Genomic DNA, 26,908 nt, shown 5'->3' on the forward strand with positions numbered 1-26,908 from the left:
AAATTTTTTATTCATACACATTCTTTATTCATCCAATATCTTGTTTCAACTCTATTGTGCTCAGTGATGTTAATTCTCTTGGATTTGTCTATTAATTACTTTAGATTCTAAAAGGTTTATTATTCATACAATGATCATGTTGTTAATTTCCTTGGATTTGATTCTCTTGGATTTGTCTATTAACCAGACAACGATTATGTTGTTAATTCTCTTGGATTTGATTCTAAAAGGTCTATTATTCATACAAATTTGTCTATTGTGCACGGTGGTGATCATTTTTAGATTTTAAATATTTGTATAGTTCTTGTTTTGAGATTGATTTCAAACATCCATATGTTATTTTTTCAATGTTCATGAAAAATAGGTGTTATGTTATCTTTTTTATGTATTCATAAACATAATTAAGATATTGGATGTGAATTTATACTTTGATTTACAACCTTTGGAAGTTGAACACAATTGGTTGATTTAGTATAAAATTTATTTACTAGGTTGCTGATACTTTTATTTATGTTTTTGAGTTGAGTAATATATGTAAGTTGATAATACTCAGATATAATTTTTTTGTTCTATTGTATATCATTTTTTTATAAGTCTATCTTTTTCTAAAATTTGATGGATTAAATATTATAACACTAAAATTATTTATAAAAATAGGATAATTTCCTTTTATTTATTTTTTTCAGATTATTTTATTAATATCAAGGACCATTTTTTACAAAATGGATAAGGAATGGATCCATCTTCCTTCAAGGCTTGTTCCCGAGTATGAAGAAGGGGTTCAAAAATTTCTTACACAAGCTAGGAACTATGCCAAAACACGTGAAGTAATCTTATGTCCTTGCAAACATTGCAAAAATAAGAAGTATATGAAATTTGACCAAGTGTACGATCACTTAATTATTAACGGATTCAATCCTTCTTACACAATTTGGGTCTTCCATGGTGAAACTTATACTCCAAATTTTCAAGGTCAAAGTAGTTCAAGAGGAGTTCAGGAAGAGGAGGATGAAACTAGAGAGGCATATAACTTATATAAAGATGCCTTTGCCTCTGATGAAAGCGTTGGCCACACTATGTTTGAGGCAAGAGATTATGAATTTGCTGATTTATTAGTAGATGCAGAAACTCCTCTCTTCCCTGGTTGTACAACTTACACGAAGTTGTCAGCAATCGTTACATTATACAATTTCAAGTCTACAAATGGTCACACTGACAATAGTTTCAATGAGCTCCTTAAGATCTTAGGTGACATGCTTCCAGAAAAAAAACACACTTCCAAAGGATGTTTACTCAATGAGAAAGTTGTTAAAACCATTTGATTTAGGATATGAGAAGATTCATGCATGCCCAAATGACTGTTGTCTATTTAGAAAGGAGCTTAAAGATTTGGACTCATGTCCAAAGTGTCGTTCTTCAAGATGGAAGGTAGACAAAGTCACCACCAAAGTTTGTAAAGGAGTTCCTGAAAAGGTGCTACGGTATTTTCCTGTGATACCAAGATTGAAAAGGATGTTTAAATCAGAACAAAAGGCTGAAGACTTGATTTGGCATTCCAACCATAAAAGCCATGATCATATGATGCGTCATCCAGTTGATTCAATAGCTTGGGATACGATAAATCATAAGTGGCCAGCTTTTGCATCAGATCCTAGAAATCTCCGACTTGGTCTTGCAACAGATGGATTCAACCCTTTTGGTGATCTTAGTTCTAGATATAGTTGTTGGCCAGTTATTTTAGTAAATTACAACCTTCCTCCGTTGATGTGCATGGCGAAGAAAAATCTTATGTTGACATTATTGATTCCAGGCCCGAAGCAACCAGGAAATGATATAGATGTATACTTGGAACCCCTAGTGGAGGATTTGAAGGAGTTATGGGACATTGGTGTGGAGACGTATGATGCATTTAACAAGTCAGTGTTCAATATGAAAGCTATTTTGATGTGGACAATCAATGATTTTCCAGCTTATGGAAACTTAGCTGGATGTGCCACAAAAGGGAAATTTGGTTGCCCAATATGTGGTGAAGGCATATCTTCTATGTGACTTAAGTATAGTAGAAAGTTTGCATATTTAGGGCATAGGAGATTTCTTGCTCCTAATCATCCATTCCGTCAGAAGAAGAAGTGGTTTGATGGGAATAAAGAGACAAAAGGAAAACCTAGGCCTCTGAATGGATTAGAAATTCTTAATGTATTGAAAGACATTGAAAATGACTGGAGTAAAAAGAAAATGGGAAAAGATATCAATAATACAAAGAAAAAGAGGAAGGAGTGTGATGGTTCAAAAAAAGTTCAAATATGGAAGAAGAAGTCAATATTTTTCAATTTGCCATACTGGAGTGTAAGTTATTTTGCACTCTATTAATTGTATTTTATAAATTTTTTATATTTTATGCACAATTTATTTTGAATCTTGAACTAATATATGAAATGTGTTGATGGTTAAACTTGTAGGGGCTCCTGCTACGTCATAACTTAGATGTTATGCATGTTGAAAAGAATGTTTGCGAGAATATCATAGGTACAATGTTAAACTTAAAGAAAAAAAATCAAAAGATGGTGTTAATGCTCGCAAAGATTTGAGGCACTTAAATATTAGAAAAGAATTACATCCTCAAGAAAAAGGAGAAAACATGTATCACTTGCCGACTGCACCTTACACATTGTCTAAAAAAGAAATGGACGTATTTTGTTCTAGGTTGAAGAAAATAAAGTTACCTGATGGTTATAGCTCAAATATTGGTAACTGTGTTTCTTTAGAAGAACGAAAGCTTATTGGGTTGAAATCTCATGATTCTCATGTTCTTATGCAACAATTGCTTTTAGTAGCATTGAGAAGTCTTTTACCAAAAGGTCCACGTAATGCTATATTTTTGCTTTGTGCATTTTACAATGAGTTATGTCAAAGAGTGTTAGATAGGAACCGTCTAGAACAACTCGAAGAGAATATTGCTGAAACTTTATGCATGTTGGAGAGGTACTTTCCACCAGCTTTCTTTACCATCTCTGTTCATTTGACAATTCATTTAGCAAGAGAGACTCGCCTATGTGGGCCAGTTCAATTCCGCAGGATGTATCCATTTGAAAGGTAATAAATAATAATCTATCTTTTTACTACTTTAATATCATACAACAACTTAGATTTTTCTATCAACATTTATTTCATGTGATTTTTAATTATTTAGATTTATGAAAATGCTTAAAGGCTATGTGAAGAACCGAGCAAGGCCAAAGGGTTGCATAGCTGAGTGTTACCTTGCAGAAGAACGAATGCGATTTTGTAGTGCTTATATAAAAAAAGCTGCTTGTATTGGTCTCCAATCTAATCGGAATGACGATTTGGAAAATGGAGTAGTGGAAGGTCGCCCCATTTCTCAAGGAAAAGAAATTATTTTAGAAGAACATTTGTTACAAGCAGCACATCGATATGTGTTGTTCAATACTGCAGAAATTGATCCTTACATACAGTGAGTATTAAATTGCAACCCTAATATTCTTGGTGTATTGCATGATTCATATATTTTAACAATCACTTTTCAATGATTTTAAATAGGATGCACATTGAGGAGCTTAAACAAACAGATCGTCGTTTCTCAAGTAATGAAACACTATTACAAAAATGACATATGAAAACATTTGCTCAATGGTTATCAAAACATGTTCTTGATAACTCTTCAGATCGAATTCAATGGCTAGCACATGGTCCAAGAAAGCATGTTATATCATATACAGGTTATATTATAAATGGACATCGGTTCCACACAATTGATGTTGGAAGGTCGACACAAGATAGTGGTGTTTCAGTTGAAGCTGATACTATTTGGCAATCTAGTTCTACTGATTCACATACAGTAGGAAGACAATCGTACTATGGGGTTATACGAGATATTGTGTTACTAGACTATTATTTTTTCAAAGTACCTGTTTTTAGGTGTGATTGGGCTAATCCTGAAACTGGTATCAAAATGGATGATGGTTTTACACTTGTCAACTTACACCAAGGACTAAGGACTTTTGAAAATGATCCTTTCATTTTAGCATCACAAGCAAAGCAAGTTTTCTATTCTAGGGAAAATGATGAATCAAATTGGTATGTGTTGCTAAAAGCGCCACCTCGGGGTATTCATAACATGGATTTGCTTGAAGAGGATGTATATACATCATCAAAACCTCTTGATGTGTCTAGACTTGAGATTAACATTACTGAGAAAGAACCATATTCCAGAAATGAGTGTGAGGGAATTGATGTTATTGATATCCCATGACTGAACTTTTCAGATGTAGATTTATAGTTATTTATTTCAACAAATAAATGTTCTTTTCAAACTCCACTTCTCTTTATTTACTTTTGCAATATATTTTTGTTCTAGTTTACAATATTTCAGTGGTGCATCATGTCATATTACATATTTTATCAGGTCATTATTTAGCATTCAAATGATGAAAAAAATGGGCAAAAAATGCAGTAGAGAATCTATAGTTGAAGTTCAGGTGATATATTGTAATCCTTTTTTAATTCTTGGTTTATTTTAATAAGTACACTTATGCATTTCAACATCTCTTTATGCTATTTTGTAGGAAAAAATTGTTAATCAACTATCGAGAATGGACTCTAACACTACCTCTGATTCTTCACAACCTTTGCATGGTAAAGAGTCGATTGATGACAGAAAAATTGATGAGAAAAAGGGACGAGGTCCATCAAAGTTGATGTTGGTTAGTGGCCAACAAAATCCCAAAGTGCTAGAGCGTAATGAGTTCAGACAACCAATTGGAGATAATTCGGTGAAGTATGCATCTTTTCTTGGTTGTATGGTAAAAGAATTTTTTCCATATACATTGGATGGATGGAATGACGTAGATGAAGATTTGAAAAGTAAAATGTGGAGTTGTCTTCAGGTAATGTCATCTATCACTGAATTATTATTTTCCAATTCTATAACAAAATTTAGTCATATATTCATGCTTTATATTTTACAGCTACATTTTAATGTTGAGGAGTGGGAATAGAAAACAATCTTTCAAAAGTTAGGTAAGTTGTGGCGTGATAGAAAGTCCAGGCTACAGATACTTATACGAGAAGTTAATACTGGCCAAGCAGCTTCACGAGATCTTAGCCTTTTGAAGCCCGAATTTATGGACCAAAATCAGTGGGACATTTTTGTAAAGAAGACACTGTCACTTTCCTTTCAAGTAAGTATTAATTCACTGTTGTGGACCAAAATCAGTAAGTAGTATCATATGCTCACTCACTTTAATCATTTGTAGTAATTTTGGTTAACTATATATTCTAACCTCTCTTCCATTTGTAGTAATTCCGTTATGAATTTGATTTTGTCCATCTTTAGCACCAGATTAGATATTGGTAGTCTGATATTATTTGGCAATCGGTATTAGCTTTAGTATCAGCTTTAGTGTGACAATCTAATCTGGTATTAGCAATCAGCTTTAGTAATATCCGATTGCCACAGTAGTATGTGTTTGCAATCTAATCTGGTAAAGATATTGGTAGTCTTTAGTAATTCCATTAGTGTGACAATCTAATCTGGTGCCATCTTTAGTGCACGGTGCATATACTGCAAGCATGGTTTATTTCAAGCAATTTGCCTCACTTATACTGCAAGCATGGTTTATTTCAAGCATGGTGTATATATTGGAAGGTTGTAGTCTTCCAATATTAGACCAACTTTCAAATCTTATCCGTCTGTCCGGATGTATTAGCAAATAAACTTGAACAATATAAAACTACAATACTGCAACAAGCTTACAGCCTAAGAAGATTTGCCTCACTTGTAGCTGCTCAAACTTTTCTTGGCTTGGTGGTAGCCAGCTGGGCCTCAGGCTGCAGCAGAAAACTGCACGCTTTTTTTTTGGCTTGGTGGTAGCCAACTGGGCCTCAGTTTTCTACACGCTTTTTTTTTCTTGTAAAATAGCGTGCAGCAAAATTGAAGAGTGAAATGAAGATAGAGATTTGTCAAGAATTAACAAACAGAATGCTAGAATTTTTTCTTAGATTTTTGAATATCTTAGAATCTGTATCCTTACTATGAATTTTTTCTTAGATTGTTACTGCTCATGGTTGTATTTTTCCTTGTTGGTTATCTTTTAATTCTCAGGAGAAGAGCGCCAAATTTAGAGAAATGAGGGTAAAACAAGACCATAATCATACAATGAGCCGGAGAGGTTATGCCCGTTTAGCCAACATGATGGTAAATATTATTATTTATACAACTTTATGGATAGTTTGTTTTAAAGTTTTCTTATTTAAGCAATGATACATCTTTTAAATTTCTTTTCTAATGATTTTTTTTATATATTCTATATGTTCCATACTTAAGGAAAAAAAAAGTCCTACAGATACACCAATTACAAGATCAAAAGTTTGGATTGAGGCTCATAAGAAAAAAAATGGGCAACCTAGTAGTGAAGCTGTTGGAGAGAAAATGGTAATAAAACTATCTTTTTGAATTTTGTAAAACGTTAGAAAAATTTGTTATTTACTAAAAAATTATTTGTTTGTTCTATTTGATAGAGAAAAATAGAAGAATGCCCACCTGAATCTTTAAATACAACTAGCATTGCCGATGACACAATTAGCATTGTATTTGGCAAGGAAGCTCGAGGTAGAGTGCGTGAGTTGGGCTTTGGAATTACACCATCAAAAACTGAAGCTTGCATTCAACAAAATGAAACTATTAAGCAACTTCAAAGTATGATGAATAACTTTCAACAAGAAATGCAAGAAATGAGGTCCATGTTTCTCCAAAGTATGAGGCAACGAAATGATGAAGAACAGGTTAGTAAATTAACCATCATTAGATAAAATAAGTTAAGTATGTATAGTTAAATTATTGGATTTAATTACATGATGACATTACTTGACATAATTTGTGTGTCAAATTAGGTTGCTAGTGGTGGCATTAGTAGCGGTATTAGGAATGATATTGATATCAATGGTGCAAAACAATTTCAGGTAATTATATTCAAATTGTATGCCTTATAAACCAAAAGTTCATTGTTTAAGCATCATGTCATATTAATAATTTTATATTGTTTAACTATATGCAGGCAAAGCTGAAGAATGTGAATAGTGAAGTTGTCCATGATAATCATAAATGTAAGTTACTTCATTGGTGTGGTGAGGGAGTTGTTGCAGAATGTCGAGTTGCATCCACAGATCCAAAAGCAAAAGTGCATCACATTCCTCTTGGAGGATCTTGTTGGAAGGTTTGGGTTGATAAAGTTCTGGTGGAGAAGGTAGACTTGATACGACCAAATGATGAAATGTTTTATCTCGACGATGCACTAGGAAGCACAGTAGCATGGCTGTCTAAACTTGTAGTTTTGTGTGAGTGAGATAGATTCTACTTATTTGAAAGTCATACATTTTTGTTGGATCCAAATCATGTTACTAAGTGAACTCTTGCTATGTTAATTTAAGTGTGGTGCATTTTATGTTTCTGCAAGTTGTGTGTCGACATTTTACGTTTTTTGCACATTATGTTTCTGTGTTTTGTGTGTATTATTGCATGTTGTTGATAACTCTAACGGCAGCATGCATTGCATGCCGTGAATACTATCTATTGCGGCGTGCATTGCATGTCGTTGATAATCCTAACAACAGCTTGCAATGCATGCCGTGAATACTTCAATTGTAAATTGATAACACTAATGACAGCATGAATTGCACGCCGCGAATAATTGAATTGCAGCGTTTATTGCACGCCATTTATTACCCTAACAACAGCACGCATTGTCCGCCGCGAATTCTTCAATTGCAGCGTTTATTGTATGCCATTGATGGCACTAACAACAGCATGCATTGCATGTCGTGATTACGTCAATTGCAGCGTTTATTGCACGCCGTGGATATCTTTAGACTTTCAACAGCTTATCATTGTACAGGACGCAATGCACGCCGTGGATAGCATATTTGCGCGCCGTAAAAAGCTATATTTGTTGTAGTGTTAGGCTAATCTCATAGCCTCAACTCCCTCCATGCCAATATATGAATGATGGTTTCCTTCATTCTTCCCCTTTCCTAGAGGGCAAACTCCCTCTTTTCAGGTAATGAAGGTCTAACTTAACCACACATTCTTCCCTTATTGGTATACATAAAAAACTCTCCCCCTGAAGAGTTACCCAGCGTTGTTCACAACTTCACTAGTTGTTCACAACACAATAACGAAGGTCCCATACCCTTTATTATTCTCAACGCTCATCCTTGAGCATATACCACTTGGTATATTCACACATGATTCAAATGAAGGTCCCATACCCTTTATTGTCATCCAATGCTCATCCGTGAGCATACACCACTTGAATAATGAAGATATCCACTCTCCATCACACTCACATGCCCAACCTTGAATATTATCGCTAAAGAAGGTTAACCACCTTCCAAGGTGTATGAAAAATAGTTTTCATGTCCTTAAAGAGTAACTCCCCCTAAAGACATGCACGTAACTCCTGTCATTGCACCAACAATGACTTGGAATCCCTAAACCTTTAGGAAACCCAAATTTAGAAGTTTTGAGGTTCAAAAATTCAATATTGAAACCAAACCTCAACCTAAACCTCTACTTAGTCTTCCTTGACCAATCCATCCTTGTTTTCATCATGAAAACTCCCCCTAAATGTATACAAATATATTTTGAGGGGTTAGGAATGGTTTTATAGACTGAAAATGATTCAAGATGCTGAAAATAAGCTTTTCCAGCTAAAATCAGCATCCCCAATCGATTTGAGTTGGGTCCTAATCGATTGAATCCTGCTGAATCGATCCACTGATCGATTCAGACTGCGTGGATCGATCGGCTGATCGATCCAGCGAGCTTCTGCTCGCGAGAAAACTCCTCTCAATCGATTGCCCTATCGATTGAGGCACTCCAATCGATCGGGTGATCGATTGGAGCTCTGAAAAACTGAAAATTTATTTCAGTGAATTTCAGAAACTCTCCTAAAATTCTACAAAAATTGAAAAATCATGAAAATTCGTGTAGACATTCCTTAGGGCATATACTATCAAGGAAAAATAGCTTTCTATGAAAATACTTTCTATTTTCAAAGATTGACACAAACTTTGAAACTTGTAAAAACTTTAGTGTTTTCTTCCAAGTTTGTACTCAACTATTCAATGATGATTACTATCAAAAGATAGCCTTTATCAAGGTTTTCCAAAATATATTTAAAATCATTTTGAAACCAATATCCAACCATGTTCTTTGAGCTCAATACACATGACTTGTACATTAGCTTTCCCAATGATTGGAAAATACATAACTATGTGTTTTGTTGAACCTAAAACTCATAAAAATGCACTAAATCAACATCTTGAGTTTTGTTCATCATCCTAACATCTCACTTGTATTTAATGTGTACGAAACCACATACAAGTCACCTTATAGTTCTTAGTGAGATGTAAACTTTGGTTTTGTCCTAATCTAGGGATCATGTATATCTATCTAGGCATTTTGAGGTTAGGAACATCTACCAAGGATGTTACTTGTTAATAAATGTCATTTGTCCTTAGTTTCCAAGGAATTAAAAATAATGCATGATGTGTTATGACATACGTCAAAGATAAATAATTTTCAAAAGAAAATTTCCTATGACTACATGATGTATGTATGACATGACATGATATTTTTGTGTTTTTCATAATAAAACATGAATACAAAATATGATGTCATGGCATATGATGGGCAAACAACGCATGATAAATTAGCATAAATGAAATACCTAGATTATCTATCTAAGTATCCTTAATCCTTAGCTAAATTAAAATTTAAAACCTAGATTGCCCACTATTTCCTAAGAAAATGTCAAAATTCAATTTTGACATTTCTTTTGATTTTCCTAATTTTGTGCCAATTTAAATTAAGTAAATTTCTCAAATTTTTGGCACAAATTACTCTTTTAAAGAGTAACAAATTAAGTTAAGGCTTACGTTGTCTTTAATTCCTAAGAACATACCACAATCCCAACTTGGTAGTTCTTATGATTTTCCTAAATGTGCCGATTTAATTTTAAAATCAAATTTCTCACATTATGACACATCTTACCCTTTCCAAGAGTAACTTAGTTATCCATTTCATTTTCAAAGGTTAATAATAACCTTGAAAATACTCTCCGAGTGTCAACTTCATCAAAGTTGGGTTAACTACCCTTCTAATCGGAGTTGACACTCTCTATCCCATCTAAGGAGTAGAGAAAATGCTCCTAGGAACCCAAAACCGATTGGTGCTCCTTGGATGCTCTAGGTATTCACTAGGGATAACTTCCCTAGATACCTTCCTAGTGACCTTGTTAGACTTCTTGGAAGCTTTAGTCACATTTCCTAGATCAACTCTAGGGATTGCCTCCCTTGTGATCTTCTTAGTGACTTTCTTGGACTTCTTAGAAGTCTTAGTCACGTTTGTTGCAAAAATACTCTTAGGAATAACCTCCCTAGTATTTTTGACTTGACCATTTGACCCAGAGTTGGTTCCATAATTATATGGAACCATATGGTAATAAGGCACATCCTTTTAAATTTTAGGTTTGTATCCCAAACCTTTATGACCCTTGGATGACCCTTGTTGTCCTAAACCTAGATTTTGCTCATTTTGCCCTTTTAGGATATTTTCCATCCTTTTTAGGGTCTTTTCCATTTTATCAAGCCTTGACCTCAAGACTTGATTTTCTTCCCATAAATCCCTAGATTTTGATTTTTCCTTCAATCCTTGAGCATTTTTATTTCTAGGCTTATAACTATGGTCCTTAATATTGTTGCCTAATCTTTTACCTACCTTCCTAACCCTAGGCATGGTAGTCTTAGCATGGAGAGCCATATGTTTTTCTTTAATGCTATCATGTTCCTTATTTTTATGGTAAATAGCATTAAAGTGATAAAAATTTGAATTAGCATGCTTTTTACCATTTTTTAAAGGAATAGGTTCAATAAATGATACCTTACGTTTTACCTTGGAAGCTCCCCCTTGACTCATGCTTCCTCCTTTAGCTTTGACCACTTTCTTCCCCGTAGGACATTGACTCCGGTAGTGTCCTTTTTGATGGCACGAGAAGCACACAATGTACTCCTTGCTCTTCCTTGTAGCGGGGGCGGTCTCCTTAGGCTTCTCCTTGCCCTTTAGTGTCACTTGGCCCTTCTTCTTTACCAAGTTAGGGCACTTGCTTTTGTAGTACCCATGTTCCCTGTAACGACCACCCTTCTTACTACTACTACTCTCTAAGGATGACCGTTACTTATCTAATAACTCTACTTAACCAGTATAATTAAAAATCCTCAAAGAAACCCTACCGAAAAATTTTGGCAGAGTCTCCCCTATACCGGTGACCATAATCATTAATACATGACATAATATACACAGCCACAAGCAGCTGGAACACATATCAATCGACCACGCAGTTTATATATCAAAAAGAAGCACAATACCAAGGAAAAATCAACTCTAACGAATACACGACAAAACAAACCAAATAATAGCATGCACAAGTTCTAAATACGTTAAACACTTAAACCAAAACATTCTAAATAAATTCTGGTTCAATCTCTTAGTCTACTCCATAGTCCAAACATCACACACCATCCGCGCCACCTTGTCGCCTTCCTTGCTATATCTTTTCCTTTCCTATATCTGTAGTAAGAGGAAGTGCAATCTATAAGCAAAATTTGCTTAGTAAGCGCTATCTAACTCACAAAATCATGAATGTGCATGTATACGAAAAGAACTAGAAACTATATGCTCTAAAAAGAAATAAAGCATAAACATAACTGCTCATGTCAAACTAATAGCAAAGAAAAGCTAGGGAATCTACTCATGTAATTCTAATAGCTAATCATGCTACTCATCTAATAGGTAAACATGAAAACTACTCATCCACTAGATAAACATGGTAGAATAAAGAACTAAACTTACTGATTTTCAGAACTATATGAAACTTATTTCATTTGTTCTAACTTAATCTTTAATACTTTATGTTTATGTAAAACTCGTTTTACTCGTTCAAAAACTTATACTTATAATACTTCAAAATAATAATCAACTTCTCTTGGGCCCGACAACTGTGCTTTTACTTTTGTAACGACTCGACCCATTTGGCGGCCCATTTGGCGACCCTAGGTCATCGACCGTCGACGTCGGTCGTGCCTTTACTACTAGGTTATCTAAACCTAGGGACGACTATGGGAGCCCAACCCAAGGACAACTGAGAGTCCAGCACAGTGCCACTGATAAAAGTAAAATACTTGTTATCTTTTAATACTTCTATATAATGTCTCGGCATTTTCTTTAGCACATTGTGTGCCAAAATCCCTAAAGTCTTGACTTTTGGGATCTGCTTAAGGCCTTGGCCTTTTCTTTCTTTTCTTTATCTTTCTTATACTTTTCTTTATCTTTCTTATGCGTCTATGAATGAAACTAACTATGTAACACATAATCATGCATATTGAAGTAGCAAATAAACTTAAATATGTATGCTTAAACAAATTCTAAAACTATAATTCTTAACCAAAATCTGTACTATGATACTCAAGAAAAATCTGCACTATACTAAGCTTAACAAAATCTGCATACTAATGCGTAATAAAATCCGCATGCTTATAAATGAAATCGTTCATGCATATTGAGGTGACAAGAAACTTAATTCTGAATACTTAAAATAAACAACATATATATAACTGCTCAGGTTAATCTAATAGCATAGGAAAACTAGAAAGTATACCCATGCATATCTCGTGGCAAAGGAAACTGATCATGCTCAACACATAGCAAACAAAACTAGGAATTAAATCAATACTGCTCATGCTATAATCAATAGCAAATGAAAACTAAAGAAACTGCTCATGTATATCTAGTAGTAAAGAAAACTACACATGCTTAACTAACAACAAATAGGAAAGTCTAAACAACATACTAGAATAAATCAAAAATCTGCAAAGCAAGCTCTGAAGCTAGTATAGGATTAATGGATGTTCTTGTTCAACGTATAGCACAAGAGGACTAGGCTGTTCTAAACTCCAAATGAGGCTGTTACTATCTCATACATAGCACAAACAAAGGCCGAAACCTGCTGGAACTTAAAACCTATACACAACTTGTTTTATTTCTTCAGATCATACAGATGAATGAAAATCAAAACTTGAATGACCAAGTGAAACATGTGCCACAAGCTTCAGCCATTTGATTATCATAGAAACGGTTAGTGAAACATTTATTCATGGTTTTCAAGGATATAACTAAAAACATGCATTGACAATGAACCCCCAGTGAGGACCAACTTGTAACGTACAATCTGGCTGTTCATACTAGTTAATTGCAAAGGAACATCTAACTAAAATGCTATTCATACTAACATAATAAGAAAATGTTCACGCTTGTTAAACTAGCAAACTTCTTAAATTATCTACTCAACATAAGAGGTTGTTCATGTATAGTAATTAGCAAGAAGAAATCAAAACTAAGATGCTGCCCAAGATCTAAACAGTAAGCTTAAGATGAGGGCTATTCATGCACGGCAGTAACTAAATGGTTCTATAACTGCACACTTTAGATTAAGGTAAATGGCTGTTTGTTCTTGTTAAATGACACAAAAGTGACAGACATGCTAATGTTTACATGCTGGAACTTAAGGTTGTTCATACTCATGATACGCAAGGAAACTAATACTACATATTTTAAACAAGGGCTATTCTTGCTCATCAAGGGAATGGTAAACTTCAAATCTGTACACTCGAAATAGGGCTATTCTGGCTTGTTAAAGGGCCCAAACACGGCAGTACTGTGATTCACGGTAGCAAACTCAAACACAATCAGCATAGTGATTCACGGTAGCAAACCCAAACACAACAATATACACAGAAAATTCGAAACAACAGAATAAGCAAAGTCCAAAACCAATCCAATTAAAATCCCCTTCCATCTTCCTTAACAACTCACGGCAGCAAGCCCTAAGCCAAGAATCTTCACGGCAAAACTCGAAAACAAGGAAAAATGCAATCCGAAACCACTCCTACCGCAGGTGAGAAGCTACTTACTTCGGTTCCTTGGACTTACAGCCGGCGAGATCAATTCTAGGGCCTTGTACTGTTCGACATTTCCTTGAGGATTCAGTTTAGTTTTAAAAACCCACTTACAACCTATCAGTTTGAATCCTTGAGGTAAGTCTACAAGGTCCCACGCATTATTTAATTTCATTGATGTCAACTCTTCGTTCATGGCTTCAAGCCATTGAGGTGTTTGGTCACCTGTCATTACATCATTAAATGATGTGGGATCATTCCCAATAGAATTATCATAGCCATCGAAATAGATAAAGTCATCAAGAGTAGTTAGCTTTCTCACTTGTTCTGACCATCATAAAGGTGGGTCATGAACAATAATAGGAGAAGGTTCATCAACGTGGTCTGAAACATTAAGCATCGTCTCATTATTTGATGATTCTCCCACGGAATCAGGGATAATCAAATCTCTTGAAATAATGGGAACATTTAAAATTTCATGTCCCTCTTCAAGAATATTTTTACGAGACGAGCTATCACCATAATTACCAACATCTTCCAAAAATATTGCATGTCTAGTTTCGATTATTCTTGTGGTATATGATGGACAATAAAATTGATAACCCTTTGAACGTTCTGGGTAACCGACAAAATAGCAACTTATTGTCTTAGGATCAAGCTTTCGTACATTTGGGTTGTAAATTTTAGCCTCTGCAGGACATCCCCATACATGTATATACCCAATATTTGGTTTCCTTCGTGCCCATATTTCATAAGGGGTTTTAGGCGTAGCTTTAGTAGGAACACGATTTAGTATATGCATAGCTGTCTTAAGAGCCTCAACCCAAAGTTACTCAGGTAAAGAAGTTTGGCATATCATACTTTGTACCATATCCATAAGGGTACGATTACGTCTCTCAGCGACACCATTTTACTAAGGCGTGCCTAGCATAGAAACCTAAGCAATAATGCCACATTCTTTCAGAAATAAAGCAAAAGGTCCAGGATTATGACCTTAGTCAGAGAATCTTCCATAATATTCTCCTCCTCTATCAAATCGAACCACTTTAATCTTTCGATCAAGTTGGTTTTCAGCTTCAGATTTAGAATCCTTAAAAACCTGGAGTGCTTCAGATTTTTCACGAAGAAGATAAATATATCCATAACAAGAGTGATCATTAATAAAGGTGATGAAATAGCAATGCCCATGAATACCAAGAGTATAAGGAGCACTGATATCAGTATGAATCAGTTCAAATAGTCCATTACTTCTAGTGGCGCCATGTTTATTCTTTTGGGCAAATTTTCCTTTAATACACTTAATACATGTATCAAAATTAGACAAATCTAATGAATGAAGTATTCCATCTTTAATGAGGCGTTGCATTCTGTCCCGAGATATATGGCCTAAACGTTCGTGCCATAGTATTGATGTCACGCCCCAGAGGAGTCTCTGTCCGAAGAAATTTCGGCAGCATCTCCCCTGTACGGCGGACAATATGAAACTTTCTACATATCACATATACATCAGCCACAGACGGCTGGAATGATAACAATAAATAAAAACAAACACCACGCAGTTTATAAAGATATTCAGCCTCTGGCTGTCACAACCACGCAGTTAATAATAGTAATAAATAACAATAGGACTCTGACTCGAAATCCACCCTACTCCACTACACTCGTAAAGCTCAAATCCAACGAACTCACCTCTTCTGCCGTCCAGGCAGGCACGTAGTAAAAATGAAATCCAATATCATATCAAAATCCATCAAAAGGTGTCACTCCATACAATATTCATAGGAAAAATCCAAAGACAATACTAAAACAAAGTCTGATATAGAAAAAGGCCAAAATAAAACAAATAACGAACTAGTAGAGAACTAGCTCTACGTGCATATGGGGGGCCGACAGCCTCAACCTGAAAATATCAACAATGGAGGCGGGGTGAGTCCAACACTCAGCAGGTACAACTGATATGCATAATAAAACAAATAACAGACAACACTAATCATGCGTACAGTCTCCTGAATACGAGAAGGAATAAATGCAACTGAAACGAAATCAGGAGATAACTGTACTAACCGGAATCAAGGTACAAAGGTAACAGGTCGTCAGACCGAAGAAAATCATAATCCTGTATGCATGTCAATCAAATGCATCCATATAAATGCAGCATATAAGTGCAACAATCACAAACAATAAAATGCAATAAATGCATATGGTGACCGTGCACTCGGACATCACTGCTCCTGACAGTGACTGAGTGGACGGTATGCTGTCGGAGTACTCCTGTCCTCTGGCCCCAAATCATAAATGGGGGAGCTCAATGCTCTCATCTCCCGGTACACAATGACGGGAGGATATCTCTGCCGGCTACCACGCTGAGTCACCGGAGCCAAACAGAGTCCACCATCTGCCGGCTACCACGCTACACTAAATGCCAACGGAGCCAAGCAGAGCGGAACTGCTACCACGCTGAGTCCTCGGACCAACGGAGCCAAGCAATCAGCCACCCCGCCTGATATACCACTAATCCATGGGTGGTGGTGGTGTGTGCAGTACATGTAACTGGCGATGGGCTCAACCATAGTGGAGCCGACAATCGCACAGCATGCAATCATGATGCATGACACTAAAAACATGGCATAGTCCATATAACTAGATACAAGTGTGTACCACTGGAAGAAGTATCAAATAGAAGGTACACCAATCAAATAGGGTATCAAATAAACCCTAGATCCAGAACATATCATAGCATGTGGTTGGTTCACTACCTAAAGCATATGTGATCAGGTAGATATCATGCAGTGCAGCATAAATAAACAAACAAACATGTAACTAATCATGTAGCGACCAACCGAAACAAACAGATAACACAATTATTGTTATATGTTAAACATATTATCATGCATATCAAAAGACATAAGTCAAAGTACCCACCTCCAATAATAGAAAGGTCCAATCCGACTCCGAGATAATCGTCTCGTGTCAAAATCCTGTAATACCAACAGAGATTTATTTATTTAACTAAAATTCCAGTGAATTTCTAAATAGAATCCTTAAAACTATCTAGGGCAAAACCCTAAATCATAAATCAACATACCTAATTCAACATATAAACTTAACTCACATCTACCATCATAATAGTCCAACCAACACAGAATCTACTACAAGAATCTGTTATCCTACACCTTACCTAGATTCCCAGCAGAAATGTTGTTGCCGAAGAAAAGTAGCCGTTGTTAGAAAACTGCCGGACCCAAAACAAACCACAGAATAGCACCTTGCTGGAATTCTTCCCACGGAACAGATCAATATGGTATCAAGCAACAATATCCTTGATCAGAACAAGAACAAATATCAAGCCATGGGAATCATAGATCTAAACACCAACCTAATTAACAACCTAACCTTACCTTAATCGATTTGTCTCCGAGAAAAATGAGGCAAGGCCGGCTGAAAAAAAATCAAACCGAGGGCACGGGACTGGTGAGGAAGATCCCTGTGATCGCCGGCTGCTCAAGCACGAAACAAGGCAGTGGCCAGCAGTGGCGTCGGAGCCGGCTAGGGCACTCGCGATGGCAGTGATGATGTCGACTAGGCAAAGAAACTTGATCGGCTGCCGGTGCTCGGAAGAAGAGAAAGGCCGGCGCTAGGGCAGAGCTCCTGGAGTATCAGCGGTCGGCTGTGCTCGGATGTCACCGAAGAGATGGGTGTCGCGGCTGAGCACAGAAGAAGAGATCGGAAATCGGCTGGCTTCGTGCGGAAAGAAAACTCGGCCGGCGGCGGATCTAGGGCACAGTCGCGACGGGGAGAGAAGAAGAGGGAACCGCCGAGTGGCCGGCGGTTAGGGCAAGCAGTCGAGCACAAGGAAAAGGCGTCGGCGCGAGGAGAAAGGGTGCGCTGCTCGGGTACGCGAGTGAAAAAAGAAACGGCGAGGAAATAAAGAAAAATAAAAATAAAAAGAAAAGGAAAAGAAAATAAATCTTTTCCTCATTAAAACAGGGTAACCTAAACAGGCCTTTCCCGGACCCTGTTTTTGTCCCCGTTAACTTGTCCATACGAGCTCCGAAAATTTTCCGAAAAATTTCTAAAAATTTCGGAAAATTCCCTTATCATTTTCGGTATTTTACAATTGAAGAATTCTCATCCATTAATTTTCTTTTGTTTCTAATTTGAGCTGTACAATTTTCATGCATGGATTCCAATATGTTCGCAGAAGAAGCATTTAAACATAATTTAAAGAGATCTCCCTCTAAAATACCAAAACCAATAATTTTATTGTATAATGAAATGGCAAAACCTTTATTCTCGAACAAGATAGAATAACCATGAGCGACAAGTCAAGAAATTGAAATAAGGTTTCTTGTAATACTGGGAACATAAACAGTATCAAGTAAATTCAGTTTGAAACCACTCTCCAAAACCAAAGGGAGAGTTCCTACGGATTCAATTGGAACTTTATTTCCATTTCCAACCAAAACGTTGTGTTCTCCTTTATTTAGCTTCCTCATGAAACGGAATCCCTGCGATGAACAAGTAATATATACAGAAGCACCACTATTGATCCACCATGTATCAGTAGGAACATTTGCAAGAAATGATTTATAACAAACATAACTAGACATTTTACCCTTTTTAGCTAACCACTCCTAGAATTTTGGACAATCCTTCAGAAAATGAGTAGGCTCGCGACAAAAGTTACATTTGTGAGTCTTGGAACCTGAAGTCTTTGTCTTATTTCCATCATTATTTTTCTTCACATGTCTGTTGTCCTTTCCATGCAGTTTCTGTTTCTTGCCCTGTCGTTGAGTGGTAAAGTGGGCACTATCAGGTGTCTCAGCCTTAAGTCTTCCTTCTTCCTGATCACACATACTGATCGGTTCACTCATTTTCCATTTCTCCTTCTGAGTATTATAGTTGATCTTGAAAGGACCAAACTGAGAAAGAAGAGATGTAATAATGAAATGAACGAGAAAGCCCTCAGAGATTTCCATGTCCATGGCCTTAAGTTGAGCAACCATATCATTCATTCTTAGGATATGCCCACGAACACCACCAAGGCCATTGTACTTAGAAGCTACCATTTTGATTATCAGTGTGGTAGCAAGTGCTTTAGAGGAGCTCTAAAATTGCTCCTCAACGGAATCAAGGAAGTCCTTAGCATTTTCAGAATCAGGCACGCCTCCTCGAATACCCGACGATATGGAACCTTTCATTATCATAAGTGACAAACGGTTGGACCTTTCCCACTTTTCATAAGCAAATTTTTCATCTTGAGTGCTAGTGTTTGAAAGTGGGGTAGGTTTATCAACCCGTAAGGCATAATCAAGGTCCATAACATCCAGAACGAGGTGATTCTATTCATTCTATTTCTTAAAATTGCTACCCGTCAGAGTTTCAATGGACGCGATTTGTCTCATAATTGAAGCTGTGTTTAAAGAGTTAAATCATGCTCATTAACAATAATGGAAAATATAAATCATAATCATAATACATAAGCAATTGAAGAAGTACACTTTAATGTAATTAAAGAATTGAATTTATATCACCATTGGGCAGAAAATAAATTCAGACTATAATTAAGCATTACATTAGTCCAAAAATTATGATGGAGAATAATGACATACGTTATCTATTGAGAAAATAGCAAATGTTACAACCTTCCGTTGGGCCGATTGTAATAAATGCACATAAATTTTCTCCGTTAGATTTTTGACTTAATCATATAACTAATTTCAAATTACCGTTGGGCAGAATTCATTTAGAACTACGATTAACTTGTGTGTTAGTGCTAAAGTATGATAGAAAATTAAACATAAGTTTTCTATTAAGAAATAACAAAATATTACAACTTTCCGTCGGGCCAATTGTAACAGATGCACGATTTTATTTATTTTATTTTTTATCCATAAAAATTTTAGTATAATTATAGTTGAATTCACCCCACATTAGTCAGAAGGTAAATTTATACTATAATAAATTTCATTCAATAATTAAAATAATAATTTTCGGTTGGGCCAATTATTAATTTTAATATAAGAATGTAACATAAATGTGATTTCATTATTCCTATTTATTTTATTGATAAATCTTTCATTTGGTCGACTTATCATGAGAATAAATCAGAGTCCCACGTTAAATTTAATATATTTATGTCATGCTTTCAATCATGTGTATTATAATTATATACATGAAAATAATAATTATGATTTAAAATAAGATATTGCAACACGTTAATACTTTAAATAATGAGATGACGAAGTCAACAATTAAATTATCAATCAAGCATAAATTCATGTAATCATATAAAGATGATATGGACATTATTTCCTAATATAATTATGATAAATAATTTATTGAAAGCACATTAATCACATAAGATATTTATCTTAATAAATAATATGACAATTAATATGACAACTATTAATAGCATATGCTATAACAACATTGATAATTATGGCAATTATCTTGATATTATGATAGAAATAACTTATGCAACATTGATTTATATTTAGAAATTAATTATGTCATTAATTGCCATCAAAATATTTTTGGAGACATAATTACGTTTCCATTAAAACAAACGCTATATATATATATATATATATATATATATATATATATATATATATATATATATATATATCAACGATGATATTTGCAACTATAACAGATTCAACTCCTGTTAACACTTAATAAAGACGAATCCATAAAACATCATCACAGTCCATATTTTTTAAACAAACGAGATTGAAATATATTATTCATTGTGAATATAAGTTATTTACCTTCATAATTCATTGTAAGGCATCAAACGACTAGATATAATATGTCAACAGGTAATAACGTATTATCTCAATTTATATATTTGAATCAACAACTCCACCCATGACGACCGATCATGGTCGGTCCCAAGCCCGAATAAAGGAGAAAAGTTGCGTTAGATTGCCAGCCAGTGTCAAAACTATTGCAAATATTTAATGAATGGATCCATTAAACTATTGTGCTAATGCGAGGTTATTCCCCAGAAGGAACACGTTGTAGGGTCCGACTGTAACGTCTCGGCAAGGACCGGTACATCTCCAGAACTCGGGTGTAGTGCTAAATATGCAAGAGTTCGCCTTACAGGGTCCGATTGTAACGTCTCAGCAAAGACCACTATATCTCCATGAGAACTTGGGTGTAGTGTTAAATAGGCAAGAGTTCTCACACCATAGGTTGGATAAGAACAAATATGATAGGAAAACTAATAATCTAAGATTTGAAACATGAAACATAGGAACTCTCATTAGTAAATCAATGGAGATAGTAGATATGATGATTAGGAGAAGAATTAGTATTTTGTGTGTACAAGAAACAAAATGGACAGCCGAGAAGGTAAAGATGATAGAGAACTCAGGTTTTAAGTTATGGTACACTGGAAAGAGTAAAGCAAGAAATGAAGTGGGTATTATTATAAATAGTTTGTTAAAGGATGAAGTTGTAGGAGTAGTTAGAGAAGAGGATAGAATTATAGCTCTTAAGATAATAGTGGCGAAAGAAACTATGAACATAATTAGCGTATATGCACCACAGGTAGGATTAGGTGAAGCTACCAAATCAAGGTTTTGGGAGGACTTAGATGAAATATTATAAAATATTCCACCAAATGAAATGATTTTAATAGGAGGTGATCTAAATGAGCATGTCGGAGTGAAAAATGAGGAATATAAGAGAGTACATGAGAGTTATGGGTTTGGAACGAGAAATGAGGAAGGGAAAACTATATTAGATTTTGTGATAGCATATGACCTTATATTAGCTAATACGTTTTTTAAGAAAAGAGAAGAACACTTAGTCACATTTAAAAGTAGGAATAATAAATCGCAAATTGACTTTCTTATGGTTAGAAAGAAAGATAGAAAGATTTGTAAAGATTGCAAAGTTATCCCTGGAGAAAACTTAAATGCCCAACATATGGTAGTAATGTTGGATATACGCCTCAAATATAGTATCAATAGAAAGAAAATATATATGATTCCTAGAATTAAATGGTGGAAGTTAAAGGATGGGAAGCAACATATATTTAAGGAGAAGGTGGAAGTACAAGCATTAGGTGAAATATACAATGACTCTAATACAACATGGGATAAGATAATATCAAAGTTGAAAATAGTAGCTAAGAGTGTACTCGGTAAGTTAAAGGGGCATGCACCACTAAGTAAAGAATCTTAGTGGTGGAATAATAAAATACAAGAGAAAGTGAAGGAAAAACGAATAGCTTATAAGGAATTATATATTTGTAAGAACGAGGAAAACTCTAAAAAATATACAATAGCAAAGAAAGAAGCTAAGAAAGTAGTGAGTGAAGCAAAAAATGAAATTTTTGAACAATTATATCAAAAATTAGATACAGAAAAAGGGGAAAGAGACATTTATAGAATAGCTAAAGTGAGAGAAAGGAAAATAAGAGATCTTAGCCAAATAAAATGTATTAAAGATGAATGTAATAGGGTATTAGTAAACGATGAAGAAATAAAAGAACGGTGGAAGAGGTATTTTCATCAACTTTTTAATGAAGGTTTAGGTGACCAACTTAACTTAGGTAATTTAAGTAGGTCAAATGAGCATAGAAATTTTAATTTTTATCGTAGAATTCAAACTTCAGAAGTAAAATAAACTTTGAATGAGATACACAATGGAAAAACTGTTGGACCAGATGATATTTCGATAGAGGTATGGAAGTGTTTAGGGAAACAAGGTATTGAATGTCTTACAAAATTATTTAACATGATATTTAAAATAAAAAAAATGTCTGATCAATAGAGGATAAGTACTCTAGTTCCCTTATATAAGAATAAGGGAGATGTATAAAATTGTATAAACTATAGGGGTATTAAACTAATGAGTCATACTATGAAACTTTGAGAAAAAATAATAGAAAAAAAGATTAAGGAAGGAGACCACAGTGACAGAAAATCAATTTGGGTTCACGCTTGGAAGGTCGACAATAGAAGCTATATATCTTCTTAGACAATTAATTGAAAAATATCGGGAGTAAAAATAAAATCTACACATGGTATTCATTGACTTAGAAAAAGCTTATGATAGAGTCCCAAAAGAAATTATATGGAGAATTTTAGAAAAGAGATGTGTTAGCATAACATATATTAAACTAATTAAGGATATGTATGAGGATGTAACGACCAGAGTAAAAACTTCAGGCGGAGTAACTGAAGTATTTCCAATAAAGATAGGGTTACATCAAAGATCAGCTCTAAGCCCCTATCTTTTTACACTAATTATGGATGAACTCACTGCGCATATTCAAGACACGGTACCATAGTGCATGTTGTTTGCAGATGATATTATTTTGGTAGATGAAACACGTGAAGGAGTAAATGCTAAATTAGAATCTTGGAGGGAAACACTAGAAGAGAAAGGTTTTAAGCTTAGCAGATTAAAGACAGAATATATGGAATTTAAGTTTAGCAATATTAGAAGTAATGAAACTATTGTTAAGATAGGAGAGGACGAGTTGCCCGGAACTGAGAGATTTAAATATTTAGGATCATTTTTGTAAAACAATGGAGGGATCGAGAGAGATGCCTTACATAGAATACAAGCAGGATGGGTGAAATGAAGGAGAGCGTCGAGTGTTTTATGTGACCGTAAATTACTTCTTAAACTTAAAGGTAAGTTTTATAAAACCGCGGTTAGACCTGCTATGTTATATGGAGCTGAATGTTGGGCTATGACTCGAGCACATGAGCAGAAGATGAGAGTTGCAGAGATGAGGATGTTAAGGTAGATGTGTGGACATACGAGGATGGATAAAATAATAAATGAGAGCATTAGAGAGAAAGTCGGAGTTGCATCTATTGAGGAAAAACTCTGAGAGACACGTTTAAGATAGTACGAACATGTACTTAGACGACCAATAAATGCTCCAGTTAGACAATATGAAACTATGATAAACATGCATATCAAACGAGAAAGAGGAAGACAAAAAAAGACTTGGTTAGCAACAGTAAAACAAGATAAAATTTATTTAAATACAGATGATGATATAATAGGAGATAGAGCTCGATGGGATAAAAGGATTCATACAGCCGACCCCACCTAGTGGGAAAAAGTTTGATTGTTGTTGTTGTTGTATATACTTGAATCAACAAAGCTCTGATATCAAATGTTAGAAATATTTTAAGACAGTAGAACGCGACATAAGCTTGATCCAATAATCAAGATTTCTACCATAAAGCGGATCTTATCAAGTATATGAACGAATTTAGAGAATAAGAATTATCTGCGTTGAGCGTCGATATAATTGAAGACTCGATCTTCACCTCTTTCGCTCTACGAGGGGAGATGGATTCCTGTGTATACTTCTTAGGGTTGTCATAAGTCGTCGTGTGTAAAAGTATGTATGAAGCATTCAAATAGGCTAGATCTAAGTGTATATTTATAATAACAACAAATCCTAATTCTTAATAGGTAAAGTAAGAGGTGGGATCGGCTCAATAAAAAATATAATCACTAGTCCGTCCATCAAGATTTTAAGGATAGAGCTAATTAAATAAGTTATTAAGAAATACCCAATTAATTATAATCAAGAGACAATATCATGAATTGAACCCGTCGAATTTAACATTTGTGTGTCCGATGTCTTTTTTCCAAATCTGACTTACATGACGAAGGATCACGTCTTAGTTCCCTTCTAACCTGAATTGAACCCGTCGAATTTAACATTTGTGTGTCCGATGTCTTTTTTCCAAATCTGACTTACATGACGAAGGATCACGTCTTAGTTCCCTTCTAACCTTTTCTCACTCCTTTCAATTGTTGATGCCGAAGGTCTTCATCAGTGTCATGTGTTACCTTGCCTGACAGGAGCCAGCCCATTGATCGTTTTGCTCGACAAAAGTTACTCGATTGAAACCGATTCGACAGAAATCAATTCGACAGAAACCAACCTTAGAAAAACCGTCTGAGCATGCATCCGACCTTATAAAAGAGTTCAACAGCAGAGATACGAAGAGCAGTCCAATCCGGTCCACCATCTCGGGGCTGCTTGTAAATGAAACGGCATAGAAGTCTTCGACGATTCTAATAAAGAAACCGTCGTCTTTTTTTTTTGTTTTTTTATATATATAATGGCAATATCTTAATTGTGCGCTACACGTAACGTCTTAAACGTAACGACCTGTGTCGTGCTGGCCCAGCCCAACGGATAGTTCACGCGACTTCTACGCAACGTCTTCCACACCTGCGCACCAGCGCTAATCCGAACGCGTGGCGGCGTAGCAACACTCCATCTAACTAATCCTCACCGCCTTAACTCTTGTCCAGTCAAATGACCAAACGAATCCAATACCCTGTTCTAACCGCCGTCACAAACCCTAACGACGTCATGAGCTCCATCGTTAAAGTATTATCCCATCTATCTGTTATTTACTGATCTACCCTCTTCTTATCCTTCTATATATGCCACGCCGGACTGGAGCTAGGTTTGCCCAATCTGCCAGCTGCCGGCTCCTTACCTTAACCTCCTTTTCGCTCCATCCATCCGCGCTGGCGTCATCATCCCGGAGATGTAGCGGAGCGGTGCACTCTTCCCGGCGATCCATCTCGCCGGGTGGCGGCGCCTCCGCCTTCGCCTCCTCGTCTTCCAGCTTTACTTCCCGATCCACCGCCGCCTTCTTCGCCGATCACCACTACCAACACTCTCGCGGCGCTTCGCCGACCCGCGTGAATCTCTACGGCGCCTCCCCTCCTCATGCTACCGCGGTACGTTTCTCCCTCGGTCGTTCCGCCTCACCCGGCCGTTCCTTCTCCGCCGCCGACAAGCGCTCCGCTTCCGCTGTCACCTCCCCTGCCCGCCGCACCTGTCTTTGCTCCCCCACCACGCACCCTGGGTCCTTCCGCTGTGGCCTCCACAAGGGCAACCAGCTCCAGACCGCCGCTGCCTTTTCCTCGCCGTCGAACCGCCTCAACGCCCGTCGTTCCGCCATGAAGAACTCACTGGTGCGTATCGGGGCGGTGGAGGGTGATTGGGTCAAGCGCGCGCTGTCCGCCCTCATCCGCCCTTCTTCCCACCAGCAGCGCCGGAGGGCCGACTTCCAACCTCGCCCCAGCCGCCTCTCCCGGATGTCCAAAGCCGGCGATCCGTAGATCGTCAGATCCCGAATCAGGTTCGCCAGGAAAAATAGGGAAGAAGCCGTCTCTGATCGTCCGCCGGAGCTTCGTCTTCGACCGTCCGATGCCGATCGCATAACAAACAGGAGGTTGTAACTTCTCGGGTTTTTTTTTTTATTATTTTTGTACCATAAACGGCCGGAGGTAAAGGACATGAGTGAGAGAGCCGTTGGTCTGTACATACTGATCCGGCAGCCGTTGATGCTGCCTATCGCAACGAAGGTCGAAGGCATCGGAATTGAACTGAGGACAAGATGGCAGAACGCAAGGATATTAAAAAGCTTCAAAATGAATTAAAAGTGAAATAAGAGGAAACGAAATGATTTCGTGTGGCAAATTGGGTCGCACGTCGCTTATCCTGTTGTCCATCCTCTGCCAAAGACTTTGTTGTGACTACACAATTAAAAGTGACTAGGAAGCAAATGAATTGACCCGGACTGGAAAGAAAGGATAGGGTTGCGAAATCTTATGAAAAAAATTAAAAATAACAATAATAATTAAGGAGGCTTTGTTAATTACAGAAGGATATGATTACTGTGGCAAAGGAGGATTTTTAAAAAATTTACATTTTTAATTATTTTTTAAATTTAATCCATTTTAGAATATTCATTATAGAATTTATAACTTTATTCTCTTGTTATTGTTGTTATTATTTAACAAATTCATATTTTAAAAACTTTTAGAACTTATATATTTTCTAAAAAATAATGCAATATTTGAT

At 36.1% G+C, this 26,908-nt stretch overlaps 2 protein-coding genes across 2 annotated transcripts; both read left to right on the forward strand.

The window, feature by feature from the left end:
* The first annotated feature begins 722 nt into the window (after window positions 1-722).
* On the forward strand, window positions 723-4,270 carry LOC122044019. The gene is made up of 8 exons (XM_042604567.1): window positions 723-1,248; window positions 1,328-2,032; window positions 2,081-2,346; window positions 2,460-2,526; window positions 2,766-3,093; window positions 3,191-3,472; window positions 3,559-3,602; window positions 3,684-4,270. The coding sequence occupies exons 1-8, from the start codon at window positions 723-725 to the stop codon at window positions 4,268-4,270; spliced, it is 2,805 nt and encodes a 934-aa protein (XP_042460501.1).
* Window positions 4,271-25,454: 21,184 nt separating this feature from the next.
* On the forward strand, window positions 25,455-26,434 carry LOC122042402. Its single transcript, XM_042602509.1, has one exon. It carries the CDS (start codon window positions 25,477-25,479, stop codon window positions 26,161-26,163), a length of 687 nt encoding a protein of 228 aa, XP_042458443.1. The 5' UTR covers window positions 25,455-25,476; the 3' UTR covers window positions 26,164-26,434.
* Window positions 26,435-26,908: the final 474 nt, after the last annotated feature.

Source organism: Zingiber officinale, chromosome 2A, assembly GCF_018446385.1.
Source record: "Zingiber officinale cultivar Zhangliang chromosome 2A, Zo_v1.1, whole genome shotgun sequence".
NCBI lineage: Eukaryota > Viridiplantae > Streptophyta > Magnoliopsida > Zingiberales > Zingiberaceae > Zingiber > Zingiber officinale.

Excerpts from the sequence above, each read along its gene's own strand:
- LOC122044019 (XM_042604567.1), top strand. The coding sequence starts at position 723 with ATGGATAAGGAATGGATCCATCTTCCTTCAAGGCTTGTTCCCGAGTAT. Across the intron at positions 2,347-2,459 it reads TCAATTTGCCATACTGGAGT|GGGCTCCTGCTACGTCATAA; the intron begins GTAAGTTATTTT and ends TTAAACTTGTAG. Across the intron at positions 3,473-3,558 it reads GAAATTGATCCTTACATACA|GATGCACATTGAGGAGCTTA; the intron begins GTGAGTATTAAA and ends GATTTTAAATAG.
- LOC122042402 (XM_042602509.1), top strand. The coding sequence starts at position 25,477 with ATGCCACGCCGGACTGGAGCTAGGTTTGCCCAATCTGCCAGCTGCCGG.